The sequence below is a fragment of the Garra rufa genome, chromosome 1 (genome assembly GCF_049309525.1).
Source record: "Garra rufa chromosome 1, GarRuf1.0, whole genome shotgun sequence".
Taxonomy (NCBI): domain Eukaryota; kingdom Metazoa; phylum Chordata; class Actinopteri; order Cypriniformes; family Cyprinidae; genus Garra; species Garra rufa.
In genome coordinates, this window is record NC_133361.1 from 2,320,267 (window position 1) to 2,333,854 (window position 13,588).

At 35.1% G+C, this 13,588-nt stretch overlaps 1 protein-coding gene across 1 annotated transcript in view; it reads left to right on the forward strand.

The window, feature by feature from the left end:
- Window positions 1–13,588, forward strand: part of LOC141327925 (uncharacterized) — a 123,988-nt gene that overhangs the window by 93,183 nt on the left and 17,217 nt on the right. Inside the window, 4 exon segments of the mRNA XM_073835377.1 lie at window positions 1,214–1,229; window positions 1,639–2,316; window positions 4,396–4,790; window positions 10,732–11,201. Of these exon segments, the coding sequence (XP_073691478.1) occupies window positions 1,214–1,229; window positions 1,639–2,316; window positions 4,396–4,790; window positions 10,732–11,201 (1,559 nt within the window).

Consider the following 13,588-nt stretch of genomic DNA (forward strand, 5'->3'; position numbering starts at 1 on the left):
GTTGATGTGAGTGGTTTGAATGTGGTCTGTTTGTTTATTGTTGGAAGCGTGTGCGAGTGTGTATATGTACGAGTGTGTGTGAGCGTGAGAAATCGGTACTAAGGGTTGTGAGTTTGCGTGATCTTATGGAGTAAATTTTGTTGTGTGTATATTGTTGATGGACCAGGTGTAATGTGATTGCATCTGTTATTTTGTTGCTTTTCTATTTTTGTTGATCAATTTTTCTTTTTTTTTGTGTTTATTGATTTGATTTGATTTATGGTCATTTGATTTTTTTTTTTTTTTTTTTTTTTCGTGTTTAGTTGATTTTGACTTATGACTATTTGATTGTATTATTTTTTGTGTGTGTGTGCGTGTGTGTTTATTGATTTGTGTCAATTTGATGTTGATTTTGTTAATTTTGTTGGACGGGCTAAGGAGTGCTGACCACTCTAGGTCCATGTTAATGGGTACCCTTGTTCACTGAGTGATTTTGTTCTTCTGATTTTTACACGTGTCATCTGAATACACGTGTGTTTGTGGTGAAATGAGTCCATTAGTGTACGTTTGAAGTGCGTAGTGAAGTGGAATTGGGGTAGGTTGGTTATTTCTCCTTGCCATCTGATGTGTTACTTTTGATTTGTCTAATTTGTTTATTTTTTTGTTTTGATTTGGAAGCCATATTAACCCCTTGTGTCCTAAATTGTGTCTGTGTGTTTAGCTTTTATCCCAGTAATAATAAAATATTGTATCTTTTTTTCTATTCTTGTGGGAACAGACCTGGGTGTCTTTGACCATTATTTCCCTGGGAGAGATTCCCAGGGTGGAGTAGTCGATGTTATAATTATAATTGAATCCAGAATAACGAAATTCACCCCTTACAGTACTACATCTGGCAATAAGTGTGTTGGGGGAATCACTTTTTTCTCTCTTTTTCACCAAACCGCAGTTTTTGCAAGTTCCCGCAGTTTTTGCAAGTTCCCGCAGTTTTTGCAAGTTCCCGCAATTTCATCGCATAAAATTGCATAAATATCCCGCATATTCAATCGCATTTTTTAAGAAAACGTGCCGCATAATCAAGGATTTTTGCCCGCAACAATCACAAAAAAACGCCGCGTTTTTCTGGAGGGACTGCCTGGAACGGCGCCGACTCTGAACAGCCGTAAAACAGCGACTCTGTTCAAATTCCCTTTTGAATCATAATCAATTCCCTTTGAGCTAAATTAATATGTAGTTACCCAAACATCACAGTGGACATGTATTTCACCCAGTCAAAGCCCCACATAACACACATTTCTTGATGTTGTTGATCAAACATAGTTAATAGTTCTTAATAGAAGCATGAGGTCTAATGTTTAAAAAAAATAATCATTTGAAGATCAGTGTACCTCATTAATCTGCATCAAAATGATCAGAATTTATGATCAGTTTATTATTACATCCTCTTACATTTTCCTTCACAAATGAACTGTTTTTACTTTAGTTTCAGAGTGGATTGAAGACAGTGAGGTGAAAGAAGAACTGAGTGAAGTTGAGGAGAAAGAACATGTCAGAAGTGGAGAAAAACCCAAACAGAAAGATTTAAAGAAAAGAAGAGACAAGAAATCTTTCACCTGCACTCAGTGTGGAAAGAGTTTCACACACAAACATCATCTTGAGAATCACATGAGAATTCACACTGGAGAAAAACCCTTCACTTGTGATCAGTGCGGGAAGAGTTTCTCACAATCGTCAAACCTTAAGAACCACATGAACATCCACACTGGAGAGAAACCGTACGCATGTGATCAATGCGGGAAGACATTTATGTGGGCTTCAGAACTGAAGCAGCACCTTCAAGTTCATACAAAGGAGAAACCACATTCGTGTCATTTGTGTGGAAAGAGTTTTTCATTTTTACAAAATTTGAAAATACATCAGAAAATGCACACTGGTGTTAAAGAGTACATGTGCTTTGAGTGTGAGAAGACTTTTACTACAGCTGGAAATCTGAAACAACACCAGAGGATTCACACTGGAGAGAAACCTTACAAGTGTTCACACTGCGACACGAGATTCAATCAGACATCAAGTCTAAAAACACATGAAATGGTTCACACTGGAGAGAAACCTTACAAGTGTTCACACTGTGACAAGAGATTCAGACGGTCATCATATCTGAAAGCACATGAGAGGATCCACACTGGAGAGAAACCTTACAAGTGTTCACACTGTGACAAGAGATTCAGACGGTCATCATATCTGAAAGCACATGAGAGGATCCACACTGGAGAGAAACCATACACATGTGATCAATGTGGGAAGAATTTCAGACTAAAAAGAAACCTTACAGACCATATGAGAGATCATAATGGAGAGAGACCGTTCTCTTGTGATCAGTGCGGGAAGAGTTAGAAATAGAAACCATTATCTATAAATTTATTGCAATCAATATTAAAATGCTAGCTATCTTAGCCACCCCATAAAAGTTAAAAATAGATACCTTTACACGTTTATCTGATCACACACATACACCGTTACAGGGCTATAAATCACCACACGCTTCCTAAAAGAAGGAAACGCTTTTAGCATTTGTATAAAAGGATTACAAATGAGTGCGTACAAAGATACTGTTAATTTTACACAATAAAATGACCTACCATAGATCGTCAATCCCCACGTGCAATATAGTGGGCGATGCACACTTTCCAATCTACATATGATGTACTGGAGTTATATGATGATAGGGAATTGATAAAACGATACAAACTTGATCATCAAGCAAGTTTTTGTTTGTAACTGGCCAAGTAAGAAACGTATTAACCTATTCAATATATATATATATACACTCTAGCGTTCAAAAGTTTGGGGTCAGTAAGACTTGTCATAGTCACTAAAGAAATCTCTTCTGCTCATCTGCATTTATTTGATTAAAAATACAGAAAAAAAATGTATTCCTGTGATGAAAAGCTGAATTTGTATTAGCTGTCACTCCAGTCTTAAGTGTCACATGACCGTCAGAAATCATTCTATTGTGCTGATTTATTATTAGAATGATCAATGTTGGAGAATATCAACAGTTGTGCTGACAAATATTTGTTGAAACCTGTGTTTTTTTTTTTTCAGGAAAAACAAGTTTAAAAAGTACAGTGTTTATTCAAAATATAAATATTTTATAACAATGTAAATTATTAACTTTTAATAAACTTTTAATTATTAACTTAATACGTCCTTGGTGAATAAAAGTATTAATTTCTTTAAAAAAAAAAAAACAATAAAAATGTACTGACCCAAAACTTTTGAACAGTAGTGTGTGTGTGTGTGTGTATATATATATATATATATATTTAAGCAATAAGGTACGAGAGGCCGTGCTGTATCATGAATAAATCACGGCTGAAGGGCGTTGTTAGGCACGACGCGAAGCGGAGTGATACAGCACGGCCTCAAGTACCTTATTGCTTTTATAAAATGGTTACCACACAATAAAAATATTAAAATCAAAAATATATATTAATTTATATATATTAAGTTGTACGTTTTCATAAAGTAAAATCATTAACTGCCTTCCACTGTAAAAAGTAGTCCCTAACTGCTGCAGCTGTGTTTACGTTGCTAAGGGTGGTTGCTAAGGGGTTCAATGATACACAAAACCGTTGAGTGAAGCGGCCGTAGCAGCTGCTGACCAATCAGAATTGAGGAATGGAACTAACCGTTTTATAAATATATATATATTTCTACCCATGTGTTAAATTTTAGGTTACTTTCTGGGAAATGAGACCATTTTTATGACATACATTTACTCCAATGTGTGTTGCAATCTAAATAAGGTTTGTCCAAGAAACTGATTTTGTTGCTATGCTTTTGAATAAAGTCTCAAAAGGGGTGAGGAAGTCACTAAATTGGCCACATTGACATTGTCTACAACAATATCAGTAATAATTACTTTGTTGGTCCTCTCTCTTTTGCCTGTGTTCGTAATTGATGTTGTTGATCAAACATATTTAATAGCTCTCCCTTTAGAAACATGAGATTTGTGCCTATCATGCTTTAAAAATATAAAGTTGAAGAACAATGTACCTCGATCATGAAAAGTTTCAGGAACTTCAGGAATTTATAAAACTGCATCAAAATGGTCAGAATTTTCTGATGCAATTGTCTGCTTTCTGTTGTTATATTAGAGTTAATGTTTATGTCCTCTCACTCTACGTCCTTTCATTTTTCAGTTGTTGTTTTTTTGACAAATTTACTGTTTTTACTTTAGTTTCAGAGTGGATTGAAGACAATGAGGTGAAAGAAGAACTGAGTGAAGTTGAGGAGAAAGATGCCAGTAGTGGAGAAAAACCCAAAGATTTAAAGAAAAGAAGAGACAAGAAATGTTTCACCTGCACTCAGTGTGGAAATAGTTTCACATGCAAACATAATCTCGATGTTCACATGAGAGTTCACACTGGAGAAAAACCGTTCACTTGTGATCAGTGCGGGAAGAGTTTCTCACAATCATCAGGCCTTAAGAAACACATGAACATCCACACTAGAGAGAAACTGTACACATGTGATCAATGTGGGAAAACATTTTTGTGGGCTTCAGACCTGAAGACACACCTGAGAGTTCACACAAAGGAGAAGCCATATTCATGTCATTTGTGTGGAAAGAGTTTTTCACGTCTACACCATTTGAAAAGGCATCAGAAAATGCATACCGGTGTGAAAGAGTACATGTGCTTTGAGTGTGAGAAGACTTTTACTACAGCTCAACATCTGAAACAGCACCAGAGGATCCACACTGGAGAGAAACCGTATCACTGCACTGAATGTGGGAAGTGTTTCAGATATTTATCTTCTCTACACAAACATACAAAGAACAATCACATCTTCTTCAGATCTGATGCAGCGTCCTCACCAAATGTGACACAATAATGCATCAAGCAATAGAATATAATCTGGATCAATCTGTCATTACAAGAGCCATGAGAAAGAAATGAATAAAGTTCATCTTCAGATTCAACTGAGATTCAGATGGAGTTCCTCCCCAAAGAACGTCCAAAAGTTTTATTCCTGTTTATCATTAAGCTTCATGATTCAAATGATATCATTGTGCTTTCTTATGGGTTTCCTATTATGTTTAATAAGCAGGATTGTAATATCATTAAAACCATACCCATCCCTACTTGTAACTCAGTAGGAGAGAGATCCAAGTAATTATTGATTAAATGTTACATTGTTTATTAATACATTATCTTTACTTTTTACGTTTTATCAACAACTTCTATTGTCTGCTGATTGTATTCGAACCAGGAAAAGTTTTTTTTTACTTTTTAAAATTTTGTGATTTTAAGCTTTAATATCTAAAAGCTATGAAGTATTATAATTGCTTTTTGGGATTTTCAATTTCTCAGTTAACCTTTTTTTTTTTTTTTTTTTGTCTAATAAACTATATCTTACTCCACACATGACTGAGATTGAAAGAGTTTGTCTACTTTAGCAACCCTTCTTCTTCTTCTAGCAGTGGACAGATCAATCCTAATATTGATAGTGTCTATACAAGAGTTTAGAGTAAATTTTGGAAAATTAAATGTATTAATTTATTATAAATAATTATGTTTGATAAATACCATGCATTCTCGGAACATTCCCAGTAGGTTCATAGAACGTTCCTCTAACCAAAAGGGATTCTAATTCTATTTACGTTAAGAAAACTTTCCTGGCTAACCAATATGGAACGTTCTATTTATGTTTCTAGAAGGTTCCCAGAACGTTCTCCTAACCTCTGCACTCCGATACAGTAAGTGACCTCAATAATCACTACTACACACTATGTCTTGTTTTGAACTATTCTTGAATCATTACCGATAATAAACATCATAAGGAGCATTAAATAAGACTGAATTATCCTTTAATATGTTAGTTATTCGTTAATATGTAAGATGTAGAAGTACCATACCGTATAATAACCCAGATTTTATGTTTATTAAAGCACCAAATAACATTTCTTTGACTAACTAGGATAACATTACTTTGGTTTCTTACCGCTGAATTAACGATGAAGTGCTTCCCTCTTTCGGTCAGCAAACGAAAACGTCTCGGTTAACATCATGTTCTCTTCCATTAATCCTGTCAAATCTACCTGAAATCTCAATATTTACTGGTATATTAATTATGAGTAATGATCTATTAAAGAGATCAATCAACGAATGTTAGTCAGTCAGTAAAACAAAATGACCGTTATTTTTTAAATTACGCGAGCGCGCGGCTTTATGTTGAAGACAGGAGAAAGCGCGTGCTGGAGATGCGCGTTCAGATCGGAGGCGCGCAGTAAACAAATAAACCCAGTGTTTATGATATGATTTTCAGACGCTTAACCTTGTCATATTTTTAGCTATACAGTCAGAATTATCATTATAATCCACTTTGATATCTACACTTTATTAAAAGCTTATTTCAGACATGAAATTCTGCAAAAAAAAAAAATAGTTTGTTTATGATAAATACATATATTTCCCCATTAGAATAATCAGAATCATCTGCAAAAGTTTTAAGTTAGTATGAGAGTTGTATGGTGAGTGTGAGTCCTCTTTTTCTTCTCTTTCTTCCCTATTATTTGCTTTTCGCTCTGCTTCATATCTTATTTTGCTTAATTAGGCTTGAGGGTAACAGAAATGTGAGGTAAATGTCAGCTTCACGTATGAATAGCGCTGGAGTTAGTGCAGAAAGACTTTTACTCCAGAAATGCCTTTTTAACCGGTTTATTTTGTGTTTAAAATAATTGTTAAATATTAATTTCTAACTTATTCACCATTTATCATCTGTAATACCGTTGTTTAGCACTTTATATAAACATAAAGTTTGAAAACACACAGAAGTCTAGCCTAATGGTACAACTTACCATAACTTAAGTCGTTATTTATTTATTTTTAATATATGTGTATGTGTGCATTAAAACTACCATTCCACCTACAGAGAGAACGATCCTGATCTAAATGAAGATAAATGTTTTGGAGTGCAATGTGTTTATTGAACCAATCAGATTAAAGTAAACGGAGAGTCCGCGAGAGCCTCATTTGATTGGCTACAAGAAGGTGGTGGACACGCCCCCTCACGCTTGTAAAACTCAGTGAGAGAGAATCGTGATAAAAGCGCAGATGAAAGAAAGACGGAGCAGTATGTATCGGATTATTACGACATTTAGTCATTTGCAACAGTTTGTTTTTTACACAGAGTAGTTCTACGCAGTCAATCCGTTTTTGCAGTTGTTAAAACTGTTGTATTCGTGTGCAAATCACTGTTTACAGACTGCTTTTTGTCGTATTTGAGCGAAAACAACGTGTTAAAAGTGTAAACGTGAAGAAATGCATTTATTTTGAGTTTTCAAGAAGCTGCTGATTCAGCATTATTTTTCAGCTTTACAGCAATTTGAATGCTGTAGAACATTTATACTTGTATAAAGAGAGGTAACTGAGAACTGTGAGTCACTTAATGCCTCTTTGATTTATTGTTGAAGTAAAAAAGAGAATCAAATCATCAGGAAGAGCTGAAATCTGCAAATCTGAGTTTATTAAAGAGGACAGAGAGAAGATGAGAGATCCAGAACACACTGAAGATACTGAACAACAAACAGGTTGGTGTTGATTCTTCATTCTTCATTAATAATACTGACGGTTATTAATTGTTAATTGTTATTGATTGTGTTTGTTGTAACAGAAATGATCTCTAGAGCTGTTGAATAATTTTGCTGAAGTCTCAGATAATTAGAGACACCTCTAATGAACTGGGTAGTTAAAGTTATCAAATATTATATGATTAAATGAACACATTATTATGAATGAATAAAAGCAAGAAAATCAAATCATAACTGTAGGGAATGAAATCAAATTCAAATGATTCAATTGGGAATCGAATTTGATTAAATTGATTCAGAATTAAAAGTTTACCCTTATCAACTATTCATCCAGCAAAAATGAGTATATCTTACCAATTTTGAGGTTAATACTGTGTTTGTGGCCAACAATCACAATATAAAGTAATAAAACTTTGACATAAAATACAAGACACTGCTTTTAATAACCTAAAAAAAACCTACTGGGAACGTTCTTCATATGGGACCTATTTTATAAAATATAGTAAAAGTGACACAGAAATTCAAAAACAATGGACTTGTGAAATAATTAGGTCTTCACTTTAAACTTTCATTTATTGATGAGTGAGTTTTTGCTAGAAAAAGAGCAGGGGAAACACCAAGGAAGTGTAGCCAAAGCACAATAAACTTGTTTAGCGTTTCCCAAGACCCATAGTGGTGCAGCGTCTCAGCGCAAATCAGACAATTCAGGAGATTCGATTAGAAGTTTGAAACACTTCTACAGACCCAAATTCCACAAGAGGCCCCGTCATAAATCTGACATTTGATGCCCTGGTGCCAGCCAGCTTGAAGCAAACCTAACCGACTAACTATAGGAGCTTTGAACAACTTGCAGCATGAACACAAAAGGACACTTGTTGATAATCCTAAGGAACTTTGGGACAGCAAACCAGGATTAATGGTCGAACAGATGCACATCATGGACATCACATGAGGAAAATCATTCGAGATTTTGGTTGGTGGGCTCCCCAACCCAGAGACTGAGATTCCTTCCCTAACATTTTGACCTTCCAGCTGAGAGAACATACTAGAGGTGGACCGATGTATCGTTTTTGCCGATTAATCGGGACCGTTAGTTGATTGGCGGAACTATGGGTTACAGCAAAAATCCTTGCCGATAGTTTTTCCGGGTTGCGTCTTTTGCCACAGCGCCTCATTCATAGTTTTACATTAACAAAGATTTGGGACAGATTTGATGTAATGTTAATAAAGACTTGAGCCTGGGCTGGAATATTGAGCATTGTGCATTTAAGCGAAACATTTGTATTTTTTTGCTCTAATAATGTCTGTATGCTTCATATAGAGCTATAATTTATGTTTTAGCCTTCTCTTCAGGCTGCGGAAGCATGGTAGTTACGCACTTTATTTCACAATGCCAGTTTTCCTTGTTTTTAATAACTGATCAACAAAAACATATATTTAAAATAAACATAAAAATGATACAAAACGAAATTCGTTTAAGAAGGGATTTTCCACAAATAAAAACGTACGAAGTGGTCAAAAAATAGTGTCTGACCCTCTCCAATTCTCCCGGCGTATTGCCGTCCAATTCATTACAAATTACACAAACTTCTTTCGTAATAAACAGATTGAACTGAAACAAAACACAGACAAATAATATTTAAACAATAAAACAGAAAAAAAAAATCTAAAATGGCTACAACAATGTATATCGCTCTTTCTGTTTTCGTTTGATCTGTTCTTTAAACTAATCTTTGCCGCTTTTTTGATCATTCTTTAAGTAAACATTTGCCCTTTGGTGATTAAATAAACTGTTTTAGACTTTCCCTTGAACGACACGCGACGCGTCCTGTGTGTGTGTGTGTGTGTGTGTGTGTGTGTGTGTGTGTGTGTGTGTCATTCCTGCGAGTTGTCCGCGCTGCACTTTCGGTTTCATTAAGGGTGGGTGAAAAATGGATTCTCCAATGCATCGCAATCCTCTCTTCAATGAGCTTGTGTTTTCCCCGCATATTTCACGTGTGCGCGCTAGAGACGCGGCGGGCTTCATTGCACAGGATTTGCACTATGAGACACGTGCGCATTTCTTGTTTGCAGTGCTATTCGATGCACTAAACTTGCGCACTGACAGACTTTCACTTGCGCTTGTGTTTGTTCATCCTAAAAAGCTTGATTGTGGATGCGGTTAAATGCACTTGCATTTTCGAATACTTTTATACGAAACTGATGTAAAGAACACAGCGTCAGTTATGTTTTCAGAGCAGGAAAAAACATCTGATTGATCGAAATAGATTTGTGCATGCATTGAAGCCTGTTAAAGCAGCCACATATGTCTGTCACTGTCTATTGTTTTAAAAAGTAGCCTGCTTATATAATAAAAAAATGAAATGAAGCAAATTTTGCACGAAATAAATTTGATATAAAATGTAATTAAATTGAATCTTAATTTTAAGATGGCAGGACTGACACACAGAGATTCCAAATATAAACAAAAAGCATAGAAACTGCAATTCCTTTACAATGAGCCCATTTGTAACATCAACTAAGATTGATGAAAGCTGTAGAATAGAAGTGTTGTTCCTTGTTAGAGTGTTAATTTCAACATTTACTGATATATTGTTAAATTTTGAAGTTTATTTTGTTAACATTGATGAACTATGAAATAACTTTAATGATCAATATATAATTAATATTAATATTTTTATTAAGTTACAAAGTATGGTTTATACTTTAAAAAAATAGTAGAACAATATTTTAGTTGCCTTTCATTACCCATTTTCAAAAACTATCGGTTAATTAATCGGTATCGGCAACTGTGGTCCAACCTAGCTATCGGTATCAGTAAAAACCAATATCGGTCGACCTCTATAACATACCCTCAGGTTCCCAATTCGCCACAGAAAACTGCCTATTCATGTATGTATGCACCTAAAATTCAAGGAAAGAGACTGTAACTTATGCAGTTTATGGTTTGTTTTTACGTCCTCTTACTTTGTCCTTCACAAATTTACTGTTTTTACTTTAGTTTCAGAGTGGATTGAAGACAATGAGGTGAAAGAAGGACTGAGTGAAGTTGAGGAGAAAGATCATGTCAGCAGTGGAGAAAAACCCAAACAGAAAGATTTAAAGAAAAGAGACAAGAAATCTGTCACCTGCACTCAGTGTGGAAAGAGTTTCACATACAAACATCATCTTGAGAATCACATGAGAATTCACACTGGAGAAAAACCCTTCACATGCGATCAGTGCGGGAAGAGTTTCACACGATCATCAAACCTTAAGGATCACATGAGCATCCACACTGGAGAGAAACTGCACGCATGTGATCAATGTGAGAAAACATTTATGTGGGCTTCACAACTGAAGAGACACCTGAGAGTTCACACAAAGGAGAAGCAACATTCATGTCATTTGTGTGGAAAGAGTTTTTCATTTTCACAAAGTTTGAAAATACATCAGAAAATACACACTGGTGTAAAAGACTACATGTGCTTTGAGTGTGAGAAGACTTTTACTACAGCTGGAAATCTGAAACAACACCAGAGGATTCACACTGGAGAGAAACCGTTCACTTGTGATCAGTGTGGAAAGAGTTTCTCACAATCATCAGCCCTTAAAACACACATGAAGATCCACACTAGAGAGAAACTGTGTCGCTGCACTGAATGTGGGAAGTGTTTCAAATATTCATCTTCTCTACACAAACATACAAAGAACAATCACCTTCTTCAGATCTGATGCAGCGTCCTCACCAAATGTGACACAATAATGCATCAAGCAATAGAATATAATCTGGATCAATCTGTCATTACAAGAGCCATGAGAAAGAAACATTATGTAAAGTTGTCACAGTGAATGAAGTTCATCTTCATCTTCAAAACCAGCAGATTCAAATGAGATTCAGATCAACTCAATGATAGAGTTTCTTCCCAAAGAACAATGTCAAAGTTTTATTCCTCTTTATTATTTAGCTTCATGATTTCAATGATATCATTGTGCTTGCTTACGGGTTTCCTATATGTTTGTAATTGTAATATCATTAAAACCATACCCATCCCTACTTGTAACTCAGTAGCAGAGAGAGATCCAGCTCATTTTTGTATTTGCTTTGAGTAATTATTGATTAAATGTTACCTTGTTTATTAATACATTATCTTTACTTTTTATGTTTTATGAACAACTTTTACTGTCTGCTGATTGTATTCGAACCAGGAAAAGTTTTTTTTACTTTTTAAAATTTTGTGATTTTAAGCTTTAATATCTAAAAGCTATGAAGTATTATAATTGCTTTTTGGGATTTTCATTTTCTCAGTTAACCTTTTTTTTTTTTTTTTTGTCTAACAAACTATATCTTACTCCACACATGACTGAGATTGAATGAGTTTGTCTACTTTAGCAACCCTTCTTCTTCTTCTAGCAGTGGACAGATCAATCCTAATATTGATAGTGTCTATACAAGAGTTTAGAGTAAATTTTGGAAAATTAAATGTATTAATTTATTATAAATAATTATGTTTGATAAATACCATGCATTCTCGGAACATTCCCAGTAGGTTCATAGAACGTTCCTCTTACCAAAAGGGATTCTAATTCTATTTACGTTAAGAAAACTTTCCTGACTAACCAATACGGAACGTTCTATTTATGTTTCTAGAAGGTTCCCAGAACGTTCTCCTAACCTCTTCACTCCGATACAGTAAGTGACCTCAATAATCACTACTACACACTATGTCTTGTTTTGAACTATTCTTGAATCATTACCGATAATAAACATCATAAGGAGCATTAAATAAGACTGAATTATCCTTTAATATGTTAGTTATTCGTTAATATGTAAGATGTAGAAGTACCATACCGTATAATAACCCAGATTTTATGTTTATTAAAGCACCAAATAACATTTCTTTGACTAACTAGGATAACATTACTTTGGTTTCTTACCGCTGAATTAACGATGAAGTGCTTCCCTCTTTCGGTCAGTAAACGAAAACGTCTCGGTTAACATCATGTTCTCTTCAATTAGACGTGTCAAATCTCCCTGAAATCTCAATATTTACTCTGGTATATATTAATTATGAGTAATTATCTATTAAAGAGATCCACGAATGTTAGTCAGTCAGTAAAACAAAATGACCGTTATTTTTTAAATTACGCGAGCGCGGCTTTATGTTAGACAGGAGAAAGCGCGTGCTGGAGAAGCGCGTGCAGATCAGAGGCGCGCAGTAAACAAATAAACCCAGAGTTTATGACATGATTTTCAGACGCTTAACCTTGTCCTATTTTCAGCTATAAAATCGGAATTATATCATCTATACAATCCACGTTGATGTCTACACTTTATTAAAAGCTTATTTCAGACATGAAATTCTGCAAAAAATAGTTTGTTTATGATAAACAATATACATACATTTCAGCATTCGACTAATCAGAATCATCTGCAAAGTTGGAATTAGTTTTACATGGTTATGACAACTAAAAATAACCTGCAGGGAACGTTCTGTTTAGGTTATAAAATTAAACCAAACAATAACCTGCGGGAAACGTTCTTTATAGGTTGTTAAAAAAGAGAACCTACAGGGAACGTTCTCATTTGGTTCCCCCCAAAAAATTAAGCAAATGGGACCCATATGGTTTTGTGACCTATATACGGAGTCCTGCCGCCTGGGGGCGATCGAGACGCTCTGGCTTCACTCTGCAGCGCTCCTGAGCTCATTCGTTGTGCGCATGCGCGAGTTAGTATGAGAGTTGTATGGTGAGTGTGAGTCCTCTTTTTCATCTCTTTCTTCACTATTATTTGCTTTTCGCTCTGCTTCATATCTTATTTTGCGTAATTAGGCTTGAGGATAACAGATCAATGTGAGGTAAATGTCAGCTTCACGTATGAATAGCGATGGAGTTTGCAAATCTGAGTTTATTAAAGAGGACAGAGAGAAGATGAGTGATACTGAACACACTGAAGATACTGAACAACAAACAGGTTGGTGTTTATTCTCCATTTCTTCATTAATAATGCTGATGTTATTAAGCTTCAGGCTG